We start from the raw sequence: 27747 nt of genomic DNA, 5'->3' as shown, positions 1-27747 counted from the left end.
AATTGTGAGCGGAACTTTAATCATTTTCAGTCCCCGGAGGTAAAATGAGAGATTTCTTACTTGTGCTTCTTCTTCTTCTTCTTCTTCTTCTTCGACGTCTTCTCATTTATTTCCTTGGCTATTTTTGACCAGGCAACTTCGATTGTACAAGAAAAAAGCTGTAGTTTTTATTTATTTCAGCTGTACAAATTACCTTAGAGCATGTATAATCAAGTCATTTTTTTCTTTTGTTTCCTGAATGTTCAAAGTTGAGAAATCGAATTTGGATCCTACTGAAAAAGTGCGAGAGTCACGTATGTCCGAAATGCTTAGGGTTGCAAAATCAGGTGTTTCAAAACACCGTGATAAGAAATCTAAATGCAACTGTGTAAGCAGTTTTGTTCCCTTTATAGTTATTTTCATACCTGTACTGACTCGGACAACAGCACACCACAGTGTGAACATTCATAACGAAACTTCAATAAGTGAGTTTGCGTGTAAAAAGCTTGAGAAAACGTTAATAATAATGATAATAATAATAATAATGATAACAAATGTGTGTAATTGTACTAGACTCTTTAGAGTTTACCTTTTTCTTACTGTGATAGTTGTAATAGTCGTGACATTAAAAATTCTGATTATTTTTTTACCCTACGTGACTTTCGTAATTACTTTGCAACAGAAGACAAATGTCTGCAGCTTAATTGAATGACACATTATTTATGTTTCGCGAAAGAGTTCTTTGAAGAGCAAATTTATAAAATTGTGCCCTTAAAAGCAAATTTTTTTAGTACATGTACGAGCTTTATCACGCACAAATTTATATCAGTTAGAACGTGCTATACACAAATATGCCAGCACACATATTCACCTGTTCACTAATTTTCAGAGCACTCGTCGATCCTAAAGGTCTCACTTTGTGGGTAACAGGTGCAGTTGTGTGAGCTGACTACACGCTGGCTTTACTCGTAAAAATATAATCTTCATATCAAGTTACATTTGCCTCCGAAATTATGCACCACATAAGGCCATTGTTCATTGCTTACGTCAAAAGCAGGCTTTGACCATGGTTGTTGCTTTCTTTTTAAATCGAAGCTTTTGCCATAATTTTTTTTATGGTGATTAATTTTGTGCTGCCTTCCTTTCGTGTTGCTGGCGGATCAAGCGGTGGCATGCTAAGTTAAATTACTACTAACAGAATCAGCAGAATTTCCACTGCTTTATCTGCTCTGTATCAATTATGTAGTAATTGGCCAAAATATATTGCATTGGAACTAATTTAAAGGAGGCCACGCAACGTATTTAGCGATGATAATAAGGCTTCAATAGAAGAGACGAAGACAATGGAGACTTTGCATAACTTTTACTTGTTTGGTTCTGTGGACCGAGTGTCGAATGTAATTAATTGTCTCCGGAAACTATTGCTTTTGATAATAGGTTAGCGTGTTTGGAGACGTGGTTCTTTTATTGGTTATGTGCCAGCTGGACAACCCTCTCATAATATATATTTTTTTAAATATTATTACGTACTTTTAGTTCGACCAATGGTTGCGGCTGCCACCTATATAAAAGCAGGAGCAATGGGATGCTCGAACAGTTTGAGCTATTAATTTTGAGCTGTTGGGTCTCCAGCTGTAGTAATGACAGCCAAATTGATTGTGTCGATTCTATTTCTTCTTCTTATCCTGGAAATTCTCCCCAAAAGATCTGAGGCCATTGCCAATGGACCAGGTCAGGCGTGTAAAGGCAATTCTGTACTGTGCGGGAAAACGGGGCTAATGGAGGACGATAAGGTACATACCTATAATACTATCCACGTTTTAGGCCTCTGTCTCTCATTGTCAATCGCTGTTGTTCTAGGATATTTAAACAAAAGACTGATAAAAGTGCAATTTTTAGGTTACGTAATTTTTTTTTTCCCTCAAGTATTCTTGTTGGGGAACAGAGCAAAATTTTCAAGATTTACCAATAGAAGCATCCGCTACTACTTTTGTTTTAATGGTCGATATTTTCCACCTTCCGTGATCACTCATCTTTTAATAAATTCTTCAGTCGAGTAGGAGTGCAATTTCGGTGCTTTGTTCCCCCAAATTAAAAAGCCTTTCTGGAACTGTTTTCTCGTCGAATATTGGTTTTATTTTCCAATCTTCTACCTTTTTTATTCCTATTTTTTTTATATAGGGCTTTCCAGAGGATGTCTTTGCCAAAACCAAACGCCGAATTTGTGATACTGCTCTGCGCATGGGCTGTGGCCAACCTGAACGTCTAAGTAGAAATAATCAGCATCAATGAAAAGAACTGTTTGTTTTTTCGAAAAAATAAATGTTAATTCCTGTATTAATACTTAATTCGTAGGGAATGATGTGTCAATTAAAGCTAAAACATTGCTGTCATGATGTTCGGAATGGAATTAGTTGAATTTTTAAGGAGGCACTTTTCCGGAGCATAATGCGAGATAAGATATCTTCTCTTGAATGACTGTTCACTGTGCTAAAATAAGTCCTCATTTAGATTGATCAACACATCCTATCTAAGAACAATAAGAGGTTACGTGGTGCTCCCGAAATAGTCTGGTCCTAAAATATTTTTAGCACGAGTGACGCAAGTTAGCGTGTTCTGCCCACACGTTCACCATCCTGTCCATTAAGAATAAACATAGCGGCTAGCCATTGGTTCGCGAGTGTGTTCCCAAATAGAATAGTATTATTTTAACAACCGTATGTTAGAAGAAAAAAAAAAACAGTTGTTCCATGGATTAGGAAAAAAATAATTCCTTGCTGAGGAAGAGTGAATGAACTGCGTTACTTTCGCACATTTGCAGTTCTCTCTTTCTTTCTCTCCCTCTCCCTCTCTCTCTCTCCCTCACTTCCCTTTCATGGATAACAATTATTCAAATTTTTACACCCAAGCGTACGTCTACTCCTTGTGTTCTCGAAAAAAATAAATTTTTCCTGTTTTTCAAAAGAGAGATGTTTTCCAATTAGTCAGCACTCTTCGCTTAGCACAAACAAAACCTTGAAAACAACGATAAATAGTTACTTCCTCAAAAATTCCCTTTCGGCAGAAGACAGGTAACATTTTAATTGTTGCCAAATTTGAATGTCAACTTGTGGCATTCCCACATATATAAATATTATACCTCGCGTAAACCAATATACCAGTGTTGCATACCAAATTCAGCCGAGACATATCCATCCCGTGAAAGCAGAATATCAGTCATTCAATTGTTTCTTTTGTTAATCAAAGCCTAATATCTCTTCATACATTTCTGTGTCCATATATAAATTTTCCCTAGTAGTCAGCGTTGTAAAAACTAAGGTCCTATTTGAACTGCTAATAAGTAAATTAAATTCTTCCATTTTTCAAGTTAAAGTTTTCACTCCATAGTAAGCTACAAGATTCTTTTGCTAGGTAATGCAGCTGTAGTAGGCTCACATCACGAATCGTTAATTACATAACAGTTCTTTATATCCTGCCTTTATGATGTAATTATCGTTCATAAAAAATGACGTTTAGACCAGCTGGATCCATTGCAATAAAAGCATCATATTTCCTAAAAACAAAGTGTTTTGAATGTCGATTTTTCGCCAGAATATTTACAGTAGTCTCTCGGTTTTTCGGCTTTTCGGTTTGAAAATTCGACCAAACGAGTGTTGTTATTTGATCTAAAGAAAAGTCTTAAAGAGATTGGAAGACACGATAAGCGCATCGCAAGCGCTGCAGGGTCAATTCAAAGAACGATCGAAACCCGTCAGTAAAATTGCTGTTACGGGAAATTGCGGGTTTTCGAGGAGAAAATGCGACCAAACGGAGGTTGTTGCGTTATGAGAACTCGCAAATTGCCAAAGAAGGCCAAAGAAGCATTTATCTGGGGTGTTTTATTCCTGTTCAAGTAAAAGTTAGGGGAGACATTTGTTAGTAACGACGCCTCTTTTATTCAAAACCGCCTTTATTATTCACGATTCGTATATTCAACACGTTCGAACCTACCGGAATTGTGCCGGCTGCGGAAACTGTTGATTAAATGCAACTTGGAATTGAATCTTTACGTGGAGATAGTGACTATATTTTAATAAAAGAAGAGGTTGGACTAGCACCCAGGATAAAAATCGATAACAAATTTAGCAGCTTGGGATAAAAATTTATTTGCTTGTTACTAAACCCCATAATAATACAGCTTTACGTCTGAAATATCTAAAACAATGCAAAATGATTAACCTCAAATTTGCTATGGAACGACTTTAACCAATGATTAAAAAGAAATTCAACATTTAAAAAATTTTATCTATCGTGGTGTAACGCGATATTGGATTCCCGGGAGCTTTATTAAACTGTGTAAATATCGATTATTTTCATCACGAAGAGCAGACATCACGTGAACAAAGCTGTATAGAAAATAAGAGTTATCGCGCAAATTCCAGCAGTTAAAGTGAGAGTACACCCAAACTTCACTGAAAAATTCTACTTTTTTTTTACTGGGATTTTGCATCTTTACTTTTTAAAGCCAATAGCACAGAAAAGAAATGATGCTTTCATGATCACATTCTGTCACAGAAAACTCAATATTTCGATCTTTTAGGTTGAAAAACCTCCCTCTGCATATACTCATTATCTGAATTCAGTAAATTTACTATACGCTTACATGTATCAACTACTTTTTTCGAAAGAAAAAGATCCTATTTTCTTTTTAAAAGCCGCTAAAGCCTTAACTGGGGGCAAAGCATATTTATAAACCATGGATAAAGGTAATTGCCTTCTTTTCGTCATTTTTACCTTTCTATTATGATCTATGTTGGCATTCTGTTACTGGAAAAATGCTCCATAACGTGCTTATGATTTAAGTTTAGTTGCTGAAAGAAGGGTTTAATATTTCTTCTACCTCTGCGAAGCTGTTAGGCTTATATCATCCGTTTTACGGCGAGAGGAACGCTGATTTCTTCGAACAGAATCACGATTATTTTGCCCTAGAAAGGCTTTTTTCAAGCCTTGACGAAAATTTTGATTGAAAATAAAATACAGGAAGGGACTTATGCAGCCATTTGAATAAGCGATGAAAATAACCCAAAAAAATAATAAGCGTTCATAGCAAGGAGCATTGTTGGGACCCCAGTGAAAGATAAGGATGTAAACTGATACGTTGACAGGCAGCCAGCAACAGATGAAGACGACTACAACTACCACAACCATCTTTAAAACGCTGCGGTTGCGTCTAGCGACCCTTTTCTTGTCTTTGAGAGACTGGTTGCCTGGGAACTTTTGCCGTCGTAGTGTGTTGATAATTATACTGTATACAATTATCAAAATGGCCGCAGGAAAGAAGAAGAATATGGTTGATAGAAATAAAAAGTAGAACTTAGACGCTTTAGCATGATCAACTAATGGATACCAATTGTAGCTGCAAAACTTATCGTCGACGAGTTTGTAAGCGTAAAAGTAGGGTAGGTGGAGCAATGCTCCCAAACACCAAGTTGCTGCTAAGGAAAGCCTTCGAACTCGTTTTCCACTCATGAGACCGGCTTTCATTGGGAACACCACGCCGTAAAATCGGTCAACAGCGATGGCTACCAAGCTGAGAATGGATACGGCTGTCGACACATCTTGAATGAAGTGGTCGATCTTGCAGAGCATTGAGCCCACCATCCCGCCGATGAGCCATCTGCCAGGCATATATAGCTGTAATATGAGGCGAGGAATCACAAAAATGGCGAAAAGGATATCAGATGCTGACATGTTTACTATGAAGTAATTTATGGTCGATCGCATGTTGCGGTTCTTGAAAATGACAAAAATAACAAGGGAGTTTCCGCACAGAGAACCGAATGCAATGAAACAATAGGCAAACGTTTTCCATGTTATGTCAGTTGACGAGTGTTCAGGTAAACCACAAGCATTCGACACGTTACTCGTGGTGTCATTGGCAGACATCTTTGGTTACAAATAGCCTCGTATTCTGGAGATTCTCGAAGAGGAATATCAGAAGTTCTTGACAGAGAGGAACAGAAGCCTCACCAATCCCAAAGCTGCTAATATTACTAACAGCGATTCCTCTTAAATGCTTGGGTTTTCTGCCAAAGATAAAAATAGCACTTTTCATTAGCTAACTGAAAGTAATTAAAATTCGCAATCTGTAGTTATTCATCATCCGACACAATCAGCCGACACAAGTGTACTAACGACGTGAAAAGCCATACATTCGCTGTGCGATCCCCGTAAACACAGTTAATTGGTTTTTTTTTTCAAGACTAGCCAAAGTTTGGTTTCGTTCACTTGGGAGCCTATAAAGGAACTGGTGAAATTAACATCAAATAAACGTGTTGAACAATAATTTGTTAAACTGTGCATAACTCAGAGGATCAAAACTTGACATCTATGCTGAGTAACTCAAATAGAAAATTCGGAAACTTTGAGTAATAAACAAACTTGGAAAGACTGAATGACACTTTGTGACCTAATTGATGCGCTCACAAAATTTCGAGGCATGCTAAGAGATTTTTCTTTTACAGTAATTCAATGTTATCTCAAATGTGAACGATTGATCTTCCTTTCTGCCAAAAACTGTTTCCTCCTATCCGGAACTTTCGCTATGTAATTGATTTAAACAATTAATTTCACAGCAATAAAGGAACTATTGTTGCATTAGTAAAATAAACGAAACACTGAAAATAACCGGCCATTTCGAAAAAGCAATTCTACAGCATTTAAGGTCACAGAGATGCCTTGAGAGCATTACTTCCATATTTCATATCTTCCCTGACTGTCCGTCAGTACCATATCGCTTTTAGTCAATACTGATGCTACAACGTTGGAAGCTGTTCGAGGACAGCTTATTACAATCGTCAAATTAAAAATGTCTTTCGCGAGTGCGATGGTTATTGATGATAAGTCTTACTTGTAGAAACTTTGCAAAAATTCGTCACTCTTCTTGACGTTCACAAACCGTCGTTTGCTTGAGGAAAAGTTCTATTCAAATGAAAATTGGCGTTTTGAAAAGTTAGATAGAGAATGCTATCGATACCTCATTCAAAGGGAGGGCAGACACATCAAAGCTTTAATTTGTAGCGTCTCACTATTGTGTTTATTGACATATTTTCCTGTCCAAACAGTGCAGTTATCGATAAATTTCAATAAAATGTGTTAAGCGACTACAAATAAGGGTCAACATGGAGATTTGAAAGCGCATAGCTGTTCCATTTTTACGATTTGGAATAATTTTTGGAAACAAAGGTTTTGTTTTATGTAATAGAAACATTACATCTATCTCTTGATAGCCATTTCTCCTTGATCTTGGACTATGAGAAATTAAAATCGTCACGTTTTAACAACAAAAACCAAAACAAAGAAAAACGAAGGAAACAAAATAGTAAAGGAGAAAGTTTCCATAGTAACTGTGGTATTGCGTCGCTGAAGAAACAACAATATAACAATGGACATCGAAAATACTTTTTTTAAAGCGTACCTTTTGAACGTCAGCCCTCCGTCAGAGTGAAGGGAATCAAGATCAAAGATGGCTCAAAAGCTCCTAATAGTGTACGGTCGTTGTAAGAAAAGCGCCATTTAACAAGAAGTCCGAATACGTAAGTTTACCTTACGTCCAGATCCACTTTTGAATTTTCTAAGAATGCTGATGCTTTTTAATGATAAAAATAATTACTTTTATGTCATCGAACAAAGACAATGTTTTTTGCGTACCGATCCTATGTTGATTGTTGGTCAAAATAAATAATTGCGTTTGGATGCAAGCCTCGTTACTCTTTTTACTGTCATTTTCACTTTTCGTACAAAGGCGTTAAAAAAATTTTTATAGAGGTTTACTTGCATATCAGTTAAGTTAAGATTTTAAATTACAAGTTTTTGGGATCAATTTTTTTCTTATCTTAAGCACACCAAAACTAGGTAAACACAGATAAGAGATGAGAGAATCTCATGCGAGAAAGCACCTGGGGCCCAAAATATCGCTTTTACTTCGTTACCTTCGGATTCATTACTCAAATCGTCTCTTGGGATATCGAAAAGCATTTGAATTCTAAGGATAACTCCAACACTGACTTATTGGCATAAAGCAACGCAGATCTAGAATTGATAATCTTGTAAGTGTAGATGAGCAAATAAAAACAAAATAACGGCAGATAAATACGTGACGGAATAGAAAATCAAGAACGAATTTTCCTTACCTTTTTTTGTTAAACGAACGATGGAAAGGTCTTTGTATTTTATGAAAAGTGAATTAGTTTCGAAATAAACTGCCCAATCTGCTTGGACTCTATAACATTTCAGCAGTACGGGTATTGGTGCACAAAATGGCAAATTAGCATTGGCTAATGGGTGAATTTCTTTGGAAAATCACTCGAAAACCAATACCGTTCCCGTGCATTTCAGAATGAAAACTATGAAAAATTAACTCTTTAACTAAAATAACTTGGCACTTATCATTGTTTCACGTCACCATTCGCCCCAATTCCTTTCCTTAAAGTGAGTGGAGTAAAAAGTAAAAAAATAAGGTTTCAAATAAACTATAAAAGCAGCCGCGATATATGTATCATTATTCAAAGCCTTCAATATTTTTTTCGATAACCCTGGAAATAATAAGAAATGATAAAAGAAAGAAACATCGAATTTTCCCAAGATATAGTCTCTTAAAATTTTGAGTAGAATTTCTTTGTCGTCGCAAAATAAGGTCAGATTCGTATTGGGGTGGTTAGGTAATTTCCTAGAGACTGTCATTACTTTTCTTGTTTGACTTTGTTGGTATCCTGTTGACATCTGATTCGTAGCACTGTTTTCATCCTTTCTGTATCCGAGTAATGTAAAATTATGAAATTATTACTGTTACGAGTAGTTGTCTTTTGTTGTATGATTTAGTTGGTCAGTGTTCACAGCCCTTTGTAATTCAGCTAATGTAAAAAACGCGAAATGAGTCTTGTTACAAGTAGCACTCGTTTGTTCTATGATTTTTGGTTAGTATGCTCTTATCGCGTCTTCGATTCGTGGCTTGCTCAGCTACTTTTCAAATAAGACTGTCGAAACATTACCTTTTCATATGAGTTTGTTAGTTGACTTTGATCGACAACTCAACTCGACCCATAAAAGGAACACTTTTCCTAAATTCTGAGTACGAGTAAAACATTTTGTTTCACTTTCATTGATTGAACCTTCATATAATACTCGAGTTATGGTAATCCCCGAGTTAGAGATCCTATCACATCCTTTTTTTTTTTTTCGTTTTAAAGTGAGTAGAATCAAACGACTTCCCACCCGTCTAATGATGCGTTTTATACCGTTATAAATCATAATCAAGACTTTTTCATTTGTAACTGGGATGAATGAAATAAAGTTAAAACGCATTTTGGACTTTGTTCTGATTCATGGAAGACATAATGCATTGCATCTGGTGATTTCTTGAATTATAGAAATAAAAAGAACTTTAAATTGCAGAAAATAAATTATGTTTATTGAGTCACACTTATCTGTCATCTATATTTACCCATATTTCCTCATTTAAATTTGTAAGGCACTATTGTTTGCTTATAGATATTGATCTTCTTTTAAAATGAAATTCACATTTAAAAAAGTGTTGCTTTCAACCTGTTAAGATTAAGATCTATTGTAGCAGTGGCAAAAAGTGGCAGAAGTTTTCCCCTATCTGTGAGCAAGATTTCTCCAATTTCCTTCGAAACTGAAATAATCAAGGCAACCAGATAAAAAAAGTGTTCGGCGATTAGTAGAAAAACTAATTGCTATTTGATCAAACATTTTCACCGCTCAATATAAATTCAGCAGGATTCGACCACCCGGGAAATTGTCGATCAGCAACGTGTTTTGTGAAGTAAGACGTTCGTGCACGGTGTTTGTAACGAACCAGGATGGATATCGATCAAAATATTTCGTCCCCTCTTAATTCATCTAACGAGAAATGCGACTCGGACTCTTTTCATTTGGATAACGAGGCTAAGCTTGGCCAAAGTTTGGCATATGCTGCTATACTCGTTTTCAGCTTCGTTGGAAACTCTCTCATCGCGATAGTTTGTTACAGGGAGAAGAACTTGCGCACTACAGTAGACTTTTTTATTCTCAACATGGCGTGCTCCGACATTCTGTTTGCCATAACAGTCGTACCTCGCAGGATAACAGAAACACTCTCCACCCCGTTTGAATGGCATATCAATGGATTCCTTGGAGAAGTACTTTGCAGGATGACACACACCGTCCAAGACGTGTCCACTGCTGTTTCCATTGAAAGTTTAGTCGTAATAGCTTTTGATAGATTTCGATCGATCATGTTCCCTTTGAGAACCAATATTGTCACGCCTTCGATAAGGAAGATCTTCATTGTCCTTACTTGGGTTGTGGGGTTTGGATTCCACGCACCTTACATATATGCCTGGCGCCTATCCTCTCATAAAAATAAGACGTTTTGTATCTACAGCTGGGGACCGTTTTATGAACAGGATAATGCTAGCAAGGAATATTTTCTTGTGTTGTCTTTTTTTTTATTCATTCTCCCTATGGTAACGATGATTATTCTATATTCTCTCGTCATTTCTAAATTACGACAGCGCAAAGTGCAGGTAATTAATCATTCAAGCATCCAGAAGAACTCTTGGAACAGGCGCACTAGGAATGTTCTCAGAACTGTCATTGCTGTTGTTGTTGTTTTCGCTTTGTCCTGGCTTCCATTTAATATTTCCATCTACCTGATTCTTTTCTACTGGGATCTTAACCCGCCATGTGTTGCAAGAACCATGGTTAGGTTCATCGTCATCTTCGCTCACGCGAATAACGCCATCAACCCGTACGTCATCTTTGGTTTTAGCACAAATTATCGAAGTGGATTGAAGGCCTTATTTTGCCCTTTGAAGATGAGAACTCGAGTAAAACGAACAAAGGCAGTTGCCATGTTCGATTTGAACAAAATATCGGAAATTAATCTGGGCCGCCCGGATGGAAATCCACCTGAAACTAATCTCCATTATGAGTACATGGATAAGCTTTAAGCCGGACCGTTTTCGAAATCATTCTTGTTTTAAATTTAATCAGCATAAAATTAAATCTATACATAAATTTTTGTTAAACTGAGGATAATGGTACGAGCGAATGCTATCCGTAGCCTCACTTTCAAAGTTGATTGTACAGCGCTACAAGATGTACCATCCGGACACTTATTTTTGCAGTAAATAAGAGGTCAATATTCACAGAACTAATGAAAAACAATCAGGAGTTAAAATTCTCATTTTGATTTTCGCTGACATCACTGCTCTCTCTCTCTCTCTCTCTCTCTCTCTCTCTCTCTCTCTCTCTCTCTCTCTCTCTCGACATAGTGCATTCTGCGCGATGTCGATTTCGATAGTCTTTTAAGTCCTTTAAAACTCCTAAACGGTTGAACTTTTAAGAAGTTGACACATACATTCGATTTCATAAGACACAATAAAGCCACAATTTTCATTATATATACCCTTACTGCAAAGAAATATGTCAAAATGAACAAGACCCTACAACGACAGTGGTTGGCTGAATTTGTATAGTAGCGTCAGTTAATTTTAAAGCTCGCTGACTGAACCCAATTTATTTCCGCAATCAAGGGATGATAATTTTAATCATCCTATTTTTTACAGGTGGAAAAGAGAACGGCACTACTGCGTCACATTGACATTGGCAAAACTAAAGGAGGATCGAGTTGATTTAACTTTGATCGAGCCCCTTTAACGATTAATTCAGTTTTAATATGTATTAGCCTACTGTTCCACCTATCATACGGAAGATATTTATTGTGTAGAAGTTTGTCATAATTCGCCGACAGTAAATGACTTGGAATACCAATAAGAAACAACGCTCCACTGAGAAAAAAAAAAACTTATGAGGCCTTAGTATATTTATTCAAGAATGGAAATAGAAATTCATGAAACAGTTCGGTCTGGTCTGGCACAGTTTCACATATAAAATTTCATAAAGAACTGCCCAAGGTATGAACGAAATCGTGAATCAAGAATCTTATCGAAGACGACGGAATGTAATGTGAATTACCACATATTACAACGATACATTGATGTAGAAATGGTTGTATAAATAAATGACGCATCTTATTGCCTTAATTATTTCATTCAAAAAATAATATCATTTTATCGCTAAAAATTATTGCACGTTGAAACGTAGTAACATATCAAAATGGGTATGTAAATGATGGCAAAAATAGAAAGTGGACATTACTGTTTAATAATGTATATCGGTATAATTGGACAAAATTATAAACATCCTCTCTATTATTCATCGGATTCATTTATAGTTTCTATTTAAAGTCTTACAGTGTATTTACGAGGATATGAAGACTGGATATGACTAAAAACCTTCTTGAAGGAAAAATCATAATGTTCCCTCGATGAAATAAATTGTGTACAATTATCTTATCATGGACTTACTTTTAATAGTTTGGATCATCTCAAAAAGAGTCTACCCTGTCATAATTTGAATATGATAAATATCTCAATATGGAAAAATAAAAGCTGCTAGGAGAAGAAAGGTCCCCAGACACACATTTCAATAGAAGCTCTATGACCGGCAACCTTGCCGTGAGCGAGAGTCCCAGCAATGGAAAGAAAACAAATTATCTATCTGGTAGAATCAATTCGACGGAAATTTAGACAAAACCTCCTACTCAGAGCAAATACAAATATTTGCACTTCAGGGCTCAAGCAGATTATGCAGAATTGAAGGCTCCTTTTGCCGTTCGCTGTTCTAGTTCGCTGTCAAAGTCACGGAATGAAACCTTGGTTTCCCTCACGCCAAATTCCAAGTCGAGCTTCTCTCTCTGCATTTACGTAAAATAATCATCACAGAATCATACTTACCATTCCCCAAACGTTATTTGTAGTAAATTCTGGGGGAAATATGTTCGAATAAACGGAAGCTGTTTCTCGCAAACAGTTGACCTTACTAGAATGTAACTGAATTCTTAAAATCATCGTGGTATTGTTATCTATTGTAAATAAACGGATATTTCAAAGGTCTTACATAAGTCGTTTTGTGATGCAAAGTAGACCTGAGAAGAATGTACTTATGTACTAAAAGACTCACCTTAGTTCCTTCGAATATTTTAAACGAACAAAATTTTCTTTCTTTGGAGACACTTACACACACAACTCTTTTAAGCGTGTGCGCGTAGATTAACCACAAAGTCACATTTACCCTATCGCGCTTAAAGAAAGCGGTTTGTTGAAAAACATTCGTGCATTTAATTAAAAGCTATTGGAAACAACTCACCGTGCTTTTGTTCTTTTGAATGGGCCGACGGTGTGCAAAATTGAGTTAATTTTTTCGATTAAATTGCCTGCGAACTATCCGTTCTTGGATTAGATATTTATGGCAGAACAATCGACCACTTAACAGGATTAAGTTCTTTGCTCGAATTAATACGGACATCAATAATATAAAATCAGGCGAAAAAACTCCGCACTCACTTAGTACACTTACTGAGTAGTAATTCTAGTCTAGTGGCAAATATCGATCCTTAAAGTAGCAGTGTCCTAACATCTTTTTTCTTCTACACCTACTCTTTTTTTATGTGCGGCAAAATCTATAAACAAGTCAACGATATTTTAGTTGCACCGTTCTGCAAAACACACCATTTTAATATTCGTTTACCTCCCCTGTAATATGGAAATGGGGAAAACCACAAATCAATAATATCACTTTTGATTTTGCAGTTCCGCAACTGAGAACCTCGTTTGCTTGTCATATCGGTTTGACAAGCTGCTTTTATTAGTATACTAAGCAAAGGGAAGAAGGGTATTGCGTAGTGAAAATTGTAACTTTCTACTCTCCAGTATTTTCCACCAAGTTTTGTCGTTTAAAAACCATAGACGAAGGAGAACTGTATCGGAAAAACAAACATCACTAATGCAGTTGAGCGGCCTCGAGGCGGGCACCCGTTTGAAGACATGTAACCTTTAAACCGGCTTTTTTAAAAGCCGGTTTAAAAGTTTCAAGGACAAGAGTGGTCTACTGGACCCCCACCCCCACCCCCCCGAGGAAATTTTTTTATTTCACTATATTGTCCAAGGGTTGAATTGAAACCTATCAACTTTTACTTTACAGTGAATGACACAAATTGTTTACAATTTTGACCGCTTAAGGGGGGCCGAGAATAGCAGCAATATTTAAAGATTGTCACTAAAGATTAGACAGTGCCGGTAAGAATTACAGTGTTTAAAATACTCGCGACAAACGTAATACCCGGGTGTGAATATGTTCCAAATATACTAAAATGACCAGAACACTCAATTCTCTCAGCTCTCGTACCTCGTAAATCCGCTAAGGGGCTCAGGGAACAGTAATTGCTTTAACTGAAATTGCTATCGTAAGCTAAGACACAATAGCCGTCTTTTAAAGTAACGTCCAGCCGTCTTTTAAAGTAACGTCCTTAAAAGCTAATCTTATCAAACTTTACCATGTAAAAAGAACCCTGTTATGTTCCTGTTCCACGCTAGATATGATATTAAAGTTTCCTTGCGGGGTTGCCAAAAAAGTTCCCTACACGATGTGATAAAAAAGACGCAAACCATGAAGGTGATCTCATACTTAAAAGATAAAAAGACGAAAAATTAATCAATTCATCCATTGTCAACCTGGTGTCCCTCTAAGAGCGAACATTGAGTAAATGAAATCGATTTATCGTGGCAATGTCTACTACCAGCTATTGCTTTAAGTCCTCGATTTCCATCCAAGTTCTCAAAAACAAGACATGCGAGGCAGATATTGATACCAGGATGCTAAAATGAGGTGAGAGCCACTGGCAATCTTCACCCATGGTCAATGTTAGCAAATTGTATCAGTTTCCTTTGAACCAATTTTCTCTGGATACATTTCACCGACAGGTTGTCATATTGAGGCACGCGTCAAAACACATTTTTTCCCTCTAGGAGTGAAGTGCTAATGTTATTTCTCTTCCGTGATCGGTATAATTACCGATTATTAAAGCAGTGTAGTTTGTTTACATCATGTGGTTGTCTAACATTGTGCAAGTAATGAGAGTTATGCCTGTATCTTGCTGATTAAAAATTATCGAAATATCAGGTTAAAGAACTCAACATCAACCTTTCCATGCTGACTAATGCCCTCTCTCTGAAGGTCGACATATCAGTATTTATATGCAAAAGAGAAAATGAAGGAGAAATAAAATATATATAGCCTCAAGCTCAGTGTTCAAAACAATCCCTTTTCAAAATATGCACGAGTCACCTCGAATAAGTTAAACTCTAAGTCACTTAATGACGTGTCTGTGTAATACAGATAATTCGAGAGTTCACACTGGTAGATTTAAGATATGACCTTTACGCTTTTGTTATCATTCAGCAAGACCCTCTGAGGGTGAATTTTTCTGACCTCGCTTGAGACGGTAAATACCTTTCAATCATGCTTAATGGTACAAAAATTAAAAAAGGGGATAGTGCAGAGTTACTCTTTGCTGTTGATGTTACAAACAGACTGCCTTGCTATTGAATCAATCGATTCCATATAAAATGATTTGTAAGCTGTTGACAGATCGTGGATTGCAAGGCACTTAAAACGAAATTACATGACAGATGCCGGGAAACCAATTTACCTCTCAAAATAACTTGAGACTTCAATTATGGAATGTTTATATATGCGAAAAGTCCTCAAGAAAAGCACTTTTTTTAGACTGCTCGGATTCCAAAGAAAACTAAATGTAAAAGATCTTACAACTAAACAAACAACAGTAAGCTGCCTTGCTCAACACTGATAGTGTATGTTAAAATAGCGGCAAAAAAATATATCACTTAAACAATAGATCTTCAACTCGGAAAAACCTTTTTTTACCTCAAAGGCTTCTCTATCAGTCTTTGAAGTTTCAACTGATGACACAAACAATCTCAAATCAAAGTTGTTTTCTCACATTCGTTTTTCTAAGCCACGCCATTTGAATTAATACGCTGTTTGTCGGAAAATCTTCCCGATAATAATTGTTATAGTCGCTTTTCCTTTAACTACTATAAAAGCGTCTCCTTAGCGGTTTCTTCACATCTCAGCAGGTATAACAATGACTACTATTCCAGAGTCGAGTTCAAGTATCACCCTCTTTCGCGAACAGTCTATCATAAAACAGTAACAGCTGTGAACAGTCACTTTACCCCCTAAGCACTTACCAGCACAAAGCCACCAAATTGAAGCCAACCATGCATATATCATGTCCACTGCTCTCACTTATGCCGGAAAAGTAGCTGACAAAAAGAAATAATTGTATCAGCCATACAGATCTGAGGCTTTACGAATAGCTTAATTGGTTTACATCCTCTCCTCATGTCAACTCTCATTTACATCATATTAAGGTTGTAATAGTTTTCACCAAATGTGACATTTGATCAAGACCCGTTTTGATCTTTCTAACCTGTAATTCGCTGCATCAACGAATTAATTCTTTTGCTGCATCGATGAGCCTAACAATCATGCCCCTGCCCATCAACCTGGTTCATTCACCCTTTAATCGTTACCTTGCATTTTGTTGTTCCTCGTGCAAAGGTGTGTTTGCTGTTGACGTCATTGGACTAATATGATTGGATAGTAACTTATCTCGTTAATTTATCTGTTTCCCTAGTGTCAACTGCTGCTCCTGAATTAGTTTTGGTAGCTATGATACTAGAGAAGCTTTCGTGAAAAATCTTTCCTCTTATCTTACAAATGCCCCGTGTGGAAATATTTCCAGTTAACAAAAAATCTGCCAACTAATCTTAAATTGTATTTCATCGGTTCATTTTTGTGTGGGATTTCCCACACTTAGTCAACGCCCGTGAAATTTATTTCTTTATTTATTTGTCCACGAGAGAGAAGTGCTTGTCACGTGGTTTCTATTTGCGTTCAGTGAGCCGTGAAGACTGGATTCCAGTCGGCGTTTTTTCATAGTGTATTGTACGGCGGCCATTTCTCTTCTCAGTCGTTGGGTTTTGGAGAACTTATTCGGAATTTCATGTTTGTTTCTTGGGGATTTTTGTTTCCAAGGTAAGGATAAGTCATTTCATATTTTCACGGGTCCTTTGCGTGCTTTAACTTTTCAATTTTGTCGTGGGAGCTTCACGATTAAGCTCTCACGAAAGGTGATTACATTTGTACACCTGGTTTGTGTTCTTTCTTTCATAATCTGAGGCGTTTGTTTCGTTATTTCTTCAGGTGTCTATAACAAAAGATTTTTTCACGTAAGTCAACACGCTGAAACGCGGCTTGTGTTCAGTGTAGGTTGCACGGGAGCTTTTACGCTTTCACAAGCCAACATTTATCGGCTTGGACCTTCGGTGCGGGTTGTGTCAGATTGAAAGGAGTCATTGTACTCTCGCAAGCCAACATTTGTCGGCTTGAATGTATTTGTGCGGGTTGCGCTTCAAAGAGTCTCAGGGTGTCTCAAAGTGTCTCACTAGTGTCTCAACATGTCTCACGAGTGTCTCAAAGTGTCACAAACTGAAAGAAACTATTGTTTGCCTTGAACTGTCAAGAGTGTTATTTATTTTAATAAACTGAGTTTCTAGTTAGTTGGATTGTTGTTGTTGCTCGCTCAAGCACACAAGTAAATATGGGGATTTCCATTGACCAATTCCGCTCAAGGATTGGATCTCATGAAGATTTACATCCTGATTTTAGTGAAAACTATGACCTCTTTGATGATCTCAACATTTCATCAACATCGCTGAATAATGAACCACTGATATTGAATGAATTACCTGATTTTGATTTTCGTCAAATGGTCCAGACACCTGATAAAGAGCAAAAAGAATTTTTAAACACATTTTACATCAGATTAAAACCTCAGAAACCCCTTTCTACTGCTTCCTCAGTGGAGGGGCTGGTGTTGGCAAATCGCATTTAGCAAAAGCTTTGTATCAGGCAGTGCTTAAGTATTATAACACTAGAGCTGGTGATGATTTTCATCAGATCATAGTTATACTATTAGCTCCAACTGGTAAAGCTTAAGGGTGACACTCTTCATAGCACTCTGGCCATTCCTGCCAATCAATCACTGAGAAATTACAAACAGCTTGATTCAAGTAGACTAAACACTTTGAGAAGTCAATTGATTTTTGTTGATGAAATCTCAATGGTAGGAAATGGTATGTTTGCAATACAGCTAAACAATAGGCTTAAAGATATAAAAGGCTGTAGAGAGGATTTTGGAGGTGTGAGCATAATTGCTATTGGTGACTTATTCCAATTAGAATCTGTTATAGATGCTTATATTTTCAAAGACCTCAAAAATGTAGATTTATGCTGTTCTTTCTCCCAGTTTATGGCATAAACACTTTAAAATGTTTGAACTTAATGAAATCATGGGTCAAAGAGACAGCAAATTGTTTGTAGAATTACTTAATAGGTTGCGTAAAGGTAAACACACAGTAGCTGACATTGCAAAACTTAAAGAGAGCTATACAAGAAGACATCAACAACCCAATAGATGCAGCTCACCTATTTATACAGAATGCTAAAGTAGATGAATTTAAACAAAGGGCCCATAATGCAGCCACAGGAAACAAATTCACAATAAATGCTCGAGATAGTGTTATTGGAGCTATCTCTCTAGAGCTAAGAAACAAAATACTAAGACAAATACCCAATGATCCAAGAAAAACAAAACAGTTAGCCTCAACCCTTTGTCTTGCTGAGGGCGAAAGAACACACCTTGTCATGAATGTACGAACCGAAGATGGCATGACAAATGGTGCTGGAAATGTTGTTAAACTAGTTCAGTTACATCAACAAACCAAACCATCTGGTATTGTATGGGTACAATTTGACCACTCAGATGTAAGTCAGAAAACAAGGAATGAAAAAAGACATTTGTATGTACAATGAATTGAACACACATGGACCCCAGTAAACCCTGTGACTACACAGTTTGCGGTAGGTGGAAACAGAACAGCACAAGTTGTTAGAAAACAATTTCCATTGCGTCCCGCAGCAGCAAAAACAATTCACAGGTCACAAGGTGATACTGACAGTAGAATTGTTGTGGATTTTAGTACCAGAAATACTATTCCACACATACATTATATGGGACTCAGTAGAGTGACTGCTATAGAAGGCCTATATATTTCTGATTTGTGTGAAAGCAAAATTGCTGTTAATCCAGATGGAGAGATTAAGAACAACTGCAAAACTTAAGCTTTGCACCTCCCTCTCCATGACATAACATTTTCCCTTCTTAAACTGTGTTATCTTAATGTAAGGTCTCTTCACAAACACATAGAAGATATACGTAAAGACTAAATTAATCTAAGTGCTGATATCAATATTTTCACAGAAACAAGATTTAATTCTCAAGATAATAATGACATGTATGACGTTGCTGGTTATGTTCTCTTCCGTAATGATAACCTTAATTCCAGCAATGGATCAAGGTCTTATGGTGGTACAGCTGTGTACAGTAAAATCCCATACTTACCTGGATACCCCTATTGTCACAATATACATGGTGTTGAAATAACAGTAATTAAGTTAGCAAGGTTTGAGGATTGGACAATCATAGGGATATATCACTCCCCAAACGTGCCTGTAAGACAACTTTATGAAGCAATAACTGAGGTATTAAATAACATTTCACCAGACAACAATATCATTACTAGAGACTTTGATATAAATTGGCTTGTTGAAACAGACAGAAGACCTTTGTATAATTTACTAGTGAGGGATAACCACTACAAACAGTTCATATCAACTTATACAACTGACAACAACACAGTAATTGATCATATATATACAAATATATCTAACATTGATATACAAGCAGATGTTTTAGAAACACATTTCACAGATCATAAAGCTGTTTGGGCCTCATTTCACGGTGTCCTATAACAAATTCAGTACTTTATCATGATGTACATTGTTTTTAAGTTAAGAGAGCAACAAAAGAAAGCAGTAAATAGTTATGAAAAGAGTTGTTTCCCTTTTTTTCCGAGGAATTTGTAATGAGAAACTTGCAAAACTATTAATAAGGAAATGCTGCTTATTCATTTGGTACTAGAACAGGCCTTTTAAAATTAAGTTTGAAGTCATCTTTCTAAGAGTTGTCCAGTTTAACAACCATTTACAAAAGACAAAAATAAACTACATAACACACAGTCCTGAAATTTCAAGGCAGCTCCTTTAGCATCTTGGCTAATTTCTAACTGCAACCTTTATTGACAACCCTGCATTAAACAATGATTCCACAGTTAAGTCTGCAACCCCTCCTGAAATACTCCAGGATACCAAAAAAACAACAACAAGCAAACAAACATATCAGTGAAGTGAGCAAACAACCACATGCGTGACTTTCACGTAATATAAAATTCGTGATTGCAGCATTCCCACGTGCGTAAAGTGCTTGTAACTTACGGGAAACACACGCATGTTACACCAAAAAAACCCGCGTGTAGTACAAGAGGCCGATTACTCGCAATTTCTCGTAGTGTTGAATTTCCCTTTTGTTTTTCAGAACACCCATATACCTGTACTTTTTTACACCGATGCGATAGAAATTAATTGGAAAAACATTCCTTGAAATAGGAAGTCGTCCTGTATTTTCAGCGAAAAAGATTGTCAAGTGATCAAAACAACACCGGCCAGATTATAGTCACGTGCTCGGCAACGACTTGTGGAAAGCGATCATCTTTCATTCTTACCATCAAAACAGTCAAGCTTGCATAGAAGAATAACAAAACGAAACGATTACAACGGAAAGACCCAAATTGGCGTAGAAAGAAATAATGCTGCAAATTACCATTTTTTTTATGTCATGTGTACATGTTTTCGTGGGAATTTCTGTGTCAACAGCTTGCTGTCACTCACAAACTCTTCGTGATTCTCGCTGGTCCTCGTTATGTTCAGCGCATGGACGATTCGAAGACGCTTCAAATTTGGTTTTTAAGTTGATCATAGCACTAATCTGAAAAATTTGAAGTTCATTTCAATATAGTAAATGTCGAAACAGGCGTGTAAAGACAATAAATATCGCAACGATCAGTGCAATCATAATAGCGCCACGACCTTGGACTTACTTCTTCGGAAGGATAGATCTTGAGTTCGAAGCCGACTAATTACGACTAATTACGAAGAGTCCACGCTAATTTGCATATCGCAGAGCGCCCAAAAGAACTCGTTTCTGCGCTATCGTGTATCCACGAGTTAAAAAGTAGTAGCAGAAATTTTTTCAATTTTTTTTCAATGACTGTTACGAAAATATTTACTGCTCCAAGTATTTCCAGTATTGCCGTATAAACAAATAAATAGCCTAAGCCACCAAGAGGTAATTTATTTGTTGAAGACGATTACCAAACGTTCAAAAACACGCCAAAAAGCTTCCAGGGAGGGAAGGAAAGGCATATTGCTTGATAAAAGGAAAAGTTAATACCCCAGATCCCTCCTGTGAATCTGTATTTGTTCAAATAATTCCCACACAAAAATTACTATTCAGACTGTTGATTCCAAGCCTAATATCACCCCTGTAGTACAGTTGACTCACAGTGAGCGACAGGTTTGCTTCCGCTCAAAAACCCCTTCCAAACACTTTGTCAATAAAATCCCACACAAGTACGCATTGCGGACCTATTTTTACTTGTGGTAAAAGCTGCTCCGCTTTCAAAAACCAAAGTTTTCTGACTTAAGGCGTCGCGAGTCATCCTGAGTGTAAGTCACTGAATTGAAAACACTTGGTTATCCTTAGCCGAGAAACACGAGACTATTAATTCAGAGGCTAACCAGGTAATTAAGTATTATCAACTGACTTGATAATCCTCCCACCGACGCAGCACCACAGTTTCTTTAGAAACTTACTTCCTTAATTCAGAGGCTAGATGAGCTGGTCTGAAATGAAGATGTCCTGCTTAGAGTTCGAGAAAAAACACAGCGGCTTAGTTCCGCTGATTTCGATCTGGCGGAAGCTTTGGAAAGATTAGTGCACATGTACAATTATGAACCTCCTATTGCCTCAGCGGCAGACCGCATGACTTTATGAGACCACTCAACTGGAAACTCGCATGCAAGTGCATGGTACTTGCCACTGCTGAAAGGCCAGGTCCAAAATTCGACTCTAGAATTGAATTGCCTTTTTTATGGAACTTTTACTAAAAAGCAAACGTAAAATTTTCGGTTTTTACACCCCGATTGCCTGCAAATGTTTTCTTGAGAGGTGGGCTTCCTTAGAAAGTTGACAACACAGGTTTCATGAAGGCAAGATGGAGTTGAGGTAACTGTCAATCTTTTGCGGTTAGAGCGTAGCATTTGCTTTTGGGAAACAACGAAGACCAAAAATTTACCTCTGGAAAGTTCATTGCCGAATAGTGCGAACTTATCAGCTCGGAAGACTTATCTTGATACACCACAAAATTGTTTCACTAAGGAGGAGGTGCTGATCAGATCTTTGGATAGGTGAAGAGATAAAAGGAAAAGCTTGAGTAAAACTTTGCTTCCAGTGATGAAATACATGGATTAAAAAATGCATCCAAACGATAATCAAGGTTAACGAGGCTCCCGGTGGGAGGATTTGTTTCCGTAACACGTGTAAAGGTGCATCATGAAACTCAGGGTATAATTGGAACGATTAGTCAGTACGCGTCGATGTAGGTTAAAAAAAAAAAAAAAAAAAAAAAAAAAATTGGCTACGATGGATGTGGAAGAAATAAACCAACATGCTTCAAAGTAACCAATAGAATATCAACTGTTGATATTCTCTTGGTGTAACGGTATAACAGCAATCGATAGAAAATATCTCTAGACTGATTTGATACGTATGATTCACTTCAGAACCGCTTGAAAAATTCATAATTATCATCACCTGCATAACATAGATATCTGAAGACAAGATAAGATTATGATGTTAACCTAACTGATTTGTCAATCAACCTTATTCCATGATCCATAACTCAGCCGCATCTAAATTTTAATTAATCTTTTACACCCCATTTACGTACAATTTGCCAGGATTGGTCGTGTCGTCATAAAATTGTCGATCATTCTTCGGATTAATTCGCCGAAATTAGTGTCCGCATGAATGCAGATAGCTTGGGGGTGATTATTAGCGAGCCAGATTCAGAAGGTTTCGGGAAATCGGCAATTATTTCTAATTGTCATGTGTTTTAGTGCTGAATTGTGAGTGGTAGAGCAAAATGCAAGCTGTGATATACGACCTTGTATGACAATCATGGCATGTCCTGTCAGAGAAAGTCATGAAATGATGTGTCAGTGGGACTCTTCGAGCATTCTATTTGCTTTAAAGTTCCCTTTGAGATTAGCAGGTGTGAAACTATCCATAAATCAGGTCTGGAATCCAAGGATGATTTATCCAAGGATAAAGTAAATAATTCGCCTTCAACTATGAGAAGAGGTTTTGTCGTCGGCTCTGAGTACAAATTGGAAACGTTTTGGTTGAGAAGCCAATTGAAACGGAATATTGTCTCTATTAAATGGAAGAATAACTGGACTGAGAAAAAAAATAACCCCGAGTAACTCACAATTACCTGTCGGGATAGAATTCGCAAGGATTTCCAAAGAAACGATGGAGTTGCAATGATTTAAATAAGGAAAATCATGACACAACTTGCACAAGTTTACTTTTCTATCTTCATCTGCAACTCTTAAATGGTAGTAATGGTAGCTGGTTTTCGGTAAGCCAGAATACAAAAGAAACTTTTGAGGTTCCATCCTTAGTAGTTCAAAATTGCCCCTAACACATGAAACGTGTGTTCTTTCCAAGCACAACGGTGGTTTTGATTATGGCGCACATCCATTTTTGTTTCAGATTGCCTGAGGTCTATTTTCCGCAGAGGTCAAATTCATTTCCTCTTCAAACAATGAAAACATGAAACTGACACCCACTCATTCACGCTCAAATAAATCTGCTTACTTTCGCGTAGCTTTCAAACTGTAACGTGAAAGCAAATAAAAGGTCATATTTTTCATTAAGTAGCCAACCATGCACCAACGATAATGAAATTTCAAGCAAACGGAACACTTTTTTCGCGTTGACAAATAAAAACAATTTTTGTAACAGATGAAATAACACGATTGAGCAGGTGAGGAAACACACAGTGTAAAAATACCGACTCTCGCGTCTTTTAATTATACAAATTATTTACATTGAATTTAACTGTCAGGATGCGTAATTTCCTGTTTTTTTCAGACAAATGATATTACAGTACGTTCTAGGTTTGACAGGGCAGATAAATTAAGTCCTTGTGAAACTTTAAGACTCTACGGCACTTTAGACGTTCACGGCATGTAACTGAGGTATTTCCACCCGAAGGCAGATCTAGATAACTAAGGCCAGTTAAACTTAAAATACACTTTCATAACGCTAATGTTTTTTGGAGCTCGCTTAATTTGTTGTTCAAATAACCAACACGGACACCTGCTTAACCTAAGCCATTTAAAACAAACAATAATGAATCTTCTTTAGCAGGTAAAACATCTGTAGAAACTAACTGCGTCAAACTGATAAATGAAATAATCTTGGTCTTAGACATCATAAAATAATTTTCTATAATACAGAATGCAAAACCGGAAAGAATCGATAAGGATGAACTCTTGGTTAAACTGTCCTCGTCAGTTTCGAAAGAGTTTTATTAGTCAAAAGGATTAGCAAACTTCATAAAACCAATAAATCCTTAAGCAAACAAAACAAATAGCCAGTTTATGTCACGTCTCAGTAAAGATATCCCCTTGCGTAAGTGACAACTAAAACCAATTTCCCGTCGAGTGGAAAACCACCCATTCTAAAAAAGAGTTCCTACTGTTGAAAGAGAAATAATAAAGTCGGCTACGAGAATGGAAATCAAGATCTTTCAAGTGCTCTTGTGTGCCTTGATCATTCTTTGGACAACTACAGAAGTTAACGGATACACCGCTCCGTGGACTCATGGGAGCGGTGGCGAGAACACGGGCAGGAGGAAGAAAACTGAAATTTGGGCGAAAGTAAGTTCTATGTAACCTGTCTCAAAATAGCTTCGCTATCATTGCAAATTAAATGTAACCTGTTTTGGCCTCTTGGAATAAGTCCCCTTAGCTTTGCAATTAGGTAACTTAAAACAGCGGTCGGCATATCTCCCTCAACATGTAAAAGCCAGCGTTTTATCCGCTATATTTTAGTTACTTGCTCGTTAAATGTAGAAGTGAACGCAGATCTAGCACAGCTTTCCATTGTTCTGACTTCATTTTTCGGCAATGCAAGGATTGCCCTCACTATTTTACAGCACATCGGCAAAGCTTTTTAAACAAAAGAATAATATTACTTTTGAATAACTCTGAATTTTAAGACAAAAAATGTGCGAGAAAATTATTCGCGACTCAGCGCTCGTTTTGGCAATTGATGGCAAAGGCTGAGACAGGTTGAGGCATGTTAACAAGAGAAGCAAAAAAGTGTCAAAAGGCATCTTACATTGAGAAAAAAATCTACCATTGTTCAACTAGAGCTTATCAGTAGCTCCAGAAACGGGTGGGCTCCCTACTTCCTATTATTTGTAGACATTCTTTATTGAGGTAGCTCGGCTTGGCAATGACATTGGAAATAGAAATCACTTATTTGATTAATTCATATTTCGGTCATCTGGCAAAAAAGATGCTTTGGTTTACCATTGCATTAATTTCCTTAAGACCATGCAAGATTCCAAACTTTCATAATTTTCAATCCGTCCCCTGAAACTCAAGTATTTATCAAATTATGCAATTGATTTTTATAAGTTTATACAAATTAAACGTAACTGTTTATTAATTCATTGTATTGTTCTGTACCCGTACTGACATTATTCTTTGTTTCCACATGAATCTGTATGCATTTATTGCAAAATATCGAAAATGAAGAGATCGGGTCTTAGGAAATTTCCGGTGCTCTTTTCTTTGAAAAAGATAAATTTTATTTTACTTTAACTATTTTCTAGAGCAAGATTGCAAGAGCACCAGGGACTAAAACCGACTTGTGTTTGACTGCAAAGATGCTTGGCTGTTACAAGGAATTCAGAAGAAGTTCAGAAAATGTAGAGAAATGATACAACCCAACAATTACTTCATTGGAATTAGAGAGGCAAAAATCGGCTAGAGGATCGTATTTATTCGAAAAGACGCGCAAGCAATATGTTATTTACATGAAGAAGTTTAAATAAAATCTGACACGTGGAAATTTAAGCCTGCCATTTTGTAAATCTGTAGGGTACATCATATTATAACATCTGCAAAATCGTTTAATGATAATTATAAATTCAAATACCTTTTATTTCAACCCAAACGCTAAGGGGAATATTTTTATTCTTTAATTCATTTTGTTTTTAATCATGGTTTCATTGGAAATTTTACTTTGATTCAGACAGTGCTCGAGATTTTAAACGCACTTGATTTTCTCCAGAAGCAAAGATAATTTATCAATGTGGCAAAAGCAAAGCCAAAAGCACCGGGTTTGCAAAAAGCAAAACTGGTGTTTGCAGACTTGAAGAGCACTTTTCTAAATTTTTGAGAAAGCAAAGGCCCGTTCGATATCACTGTTTGGTCTTTATTCATCTATAACTGAGGTGAAATAAAGGTAAGAGAAATAGATTTACATAACGGAAAGTATTAACAGTCAAACACTCCAGGTGGATTCCCTTGCCAAAAAGGCGTAGCTCCAAACAAATTACAACAGTAAAAAGGGGGAAAAAAGGGAGAGAGAGAATAATAAATTAGCAAGCAAACGAACAAACACAGAAAATAAAAAAAAATGACAATAAAAAAAAGAAAAAAATATTTTGATTAAAAGCAACGCTGAAGAAAATAATGGAGGACTTTACTTTGTCCTAAAAATAAAACTCTGTTTACCCAGAATTTAATTTTTTGGTCACGAACAGAATGCTAAAGTGTATCTCTGGCAAATAAGGATTAAGAACTGGCCTGGACAAAGCTGTTACTTATTCCACACGAATTAATGCAGGCTGTTTTCCGCGCTTTATAATTTATCGTCAATACGTAAAACATAACAGCAGGAGAGAAGATGACAATTCTATAAAACCTCTGTACTTCATCTTTCTTTCGAGCAGTTCTAATGTGCCTTTAACGGTGTAGAAATTCAAAATCAACAAGAATAATATCGATAGACATATGTTGTTTAGTTTCTTCTATTGGAACTAAGGAAATTGCTAGTTTCAAAGCTGCTTCTACTCGAATGAACCGGTTTTAATTAAAACGTAGCACTTCTTAAATCGAAGAAGACATTAACGTATTTAATAAATTAAAGTTTACGTTTACATGTACGCTCTATGATTAATATCTAAGTGACTTACCTTCTAAGCGATCATGAAGGAGAAAAGCAATTCTTAAGTCTTGCCCTACTGTTTTCTCCTCAGCTAGAAGCGAATTTTCGCCGCGGCAGAGTTGATAAAACAAACAAAAGACAGACTTATTATTTAAAGTAAGGTAATAAATGTCTCCTGACCCAACAGCTGTTGAACTGCAGCTGATTAACTTTCTTGACGTAATTACGAGCGTCACCGAAACGAAGCAAAATCCAAATCAGATAGTAAATGAACACCTCTGTGGTTACTATCTTCAGAAAACTTAAAAAAACTGCTTTTTCAACTTCCCCTATTAAGCAATTGACCGAGCATCACAAATGTAAACTCGGTTTCCGGATTTTATTTACTTACATCACCATTAGTTCAACTAAAAGTGTAGGTGTTGTGTCAGTGAAAATCAGTCACACTTTCCCACGCAAGGAGGCATTTCACGTCACTTACTAATGACTGTGAAAGTCACTAACTGTCATGACAAAATGTTTTGCACCTT

The 27747-nt window shown here is 36.7% G+C and overlaps 2 protein-coding genes and 3 long non-coding RNA genes across 8 annotated transcripts; 4 read left to right on the top strand and 1 right to left on the bottom strand.

Annotated features, from left to right (window-relative positions):
• Nucleotides 1–1574: 1574 nt before the first annotated feature.
• LOC113678445 (uncharacterized) lies at nucleotides 1575–2375 on the top strand. Its single transcript, XR_003446887.2, has 2 exons — nucleotides 1575–1772; nucleotides 2161–2375. It is a non-coding gene; the product is annotated as an uncharacterized LOC113678445 (long non-coding RNA).
• A 1733-nt stretch (nucleotides 2376–4108) lies between these two features.
• On the bottom strand, nucleotides 4109–27578 carry LOC113678545 (QRFP-like peptide receptor). 4 transcript variants are annotated; one of them, XM_089192694.1, is made up of 3 exons: nucleotides 27246–27570; nucleotides 16134–16208; nucleotides 4109–6044 (listed from the first exon to the last, which is right to left on the bottom strand). In XM_089192694.1, exon 3 carries the CDS (start codon nucleotides 5902–5904, stop codon nucleotides 4855–4857), a length of 1050 nt encoding a protein of 349 aa, XP_089048820.1. In that variant the 5' UTR covers nucleotides 5905–6044; nucleotides 16134–16208; nucleotides 27246–27570; the 3' UTR covers nucleotides 4109–4854. The 4 variants fall into 4 exon arrangements, with proteins under 4 accessions (XP_089048820.1, XP_089048821.1, XP_027051245.2 ...); XM_089192695.1 differs by lacking the exon at nucleotides 27246–27570 and adding an exon at nucleotides 16376–16461; XM_027195444.2 differs by lacking the exon at nucleotides 16134–16208 and having other exon boundaries at nucleotides 27246–27578.
• On the top strand, nucleotides 9190–12065 carry LOC113678516 (neuropeptide FF receptor 2). The gene has a single exon (XM_027195402.2). The coding sequence runs from the start codon at nucleotides 9840–9842 to the stop codon at nucleotides 10968–10970; it is 1131 nt and encodes a 376-aa protein (XP_027051203.2). The 5' UTR covers nucleotides 9190–9839; the 3' UTR covers nucleotides 10971–12065.
• Nucleotides 16739–17507, top strand: LOC149035255 (uncharacterized). Its single transcript, XR_016182615.1, has 2 exons — nucleotides 16739–16983; nucleotides 17152–17507. It is a non-coding gene; the product is annotated as an uncharacterized LOC149035255 (long non-coding RNA).
• Nucleotides 24637–26116, top strand: LOC113678492 (uncharacterized). The gene is made up of 2 exons (XR_003446894.2): nucleotides 24637–24915; nucleotides 25878–26116. It is a non-coding gene; the product is annotated as an uncharacterized LOC113678492 (long non-coding RNA).
• Nucleotides 27579–27747: the final 169 nt, after the last annotated feature.

The sequence above is a fragment of the Pocillopora damicornis genome, chromosome 13, assembly GCF_964200805.1.
Source record: "Pocillopora damicornis chromosome 13, jaPocDami1.2, whole genome shotgun sequence".
Lineage (NCBI taxonomy): Eukaryota > Metazoa > Cnidaria > Anthozoa > Scleractinia > Pocilloporidae > Pocillopora > Pocillopora damicornis.
This window is presented reverse-complemented; position numbering and strand designations above follow the sequence as displayed.

What these genes read in the sequence shown, in the direction of transcription:
- LOC113678545 (XM_027195444.2), bottom strand. Translation starts at nt 5,904, where the DNA reads ATGTCTGCCAATGACACCACGAGTAACGTGTCGAATGCTTGTGGTTTA.
- LOC113678516 (XM_027195402.2), top strand. Translation starts at nt 9,840, where the DNA reads ATGGATATCGATCAAAATATTTCGTCCCCTCTTAATTCATCTAACGAG.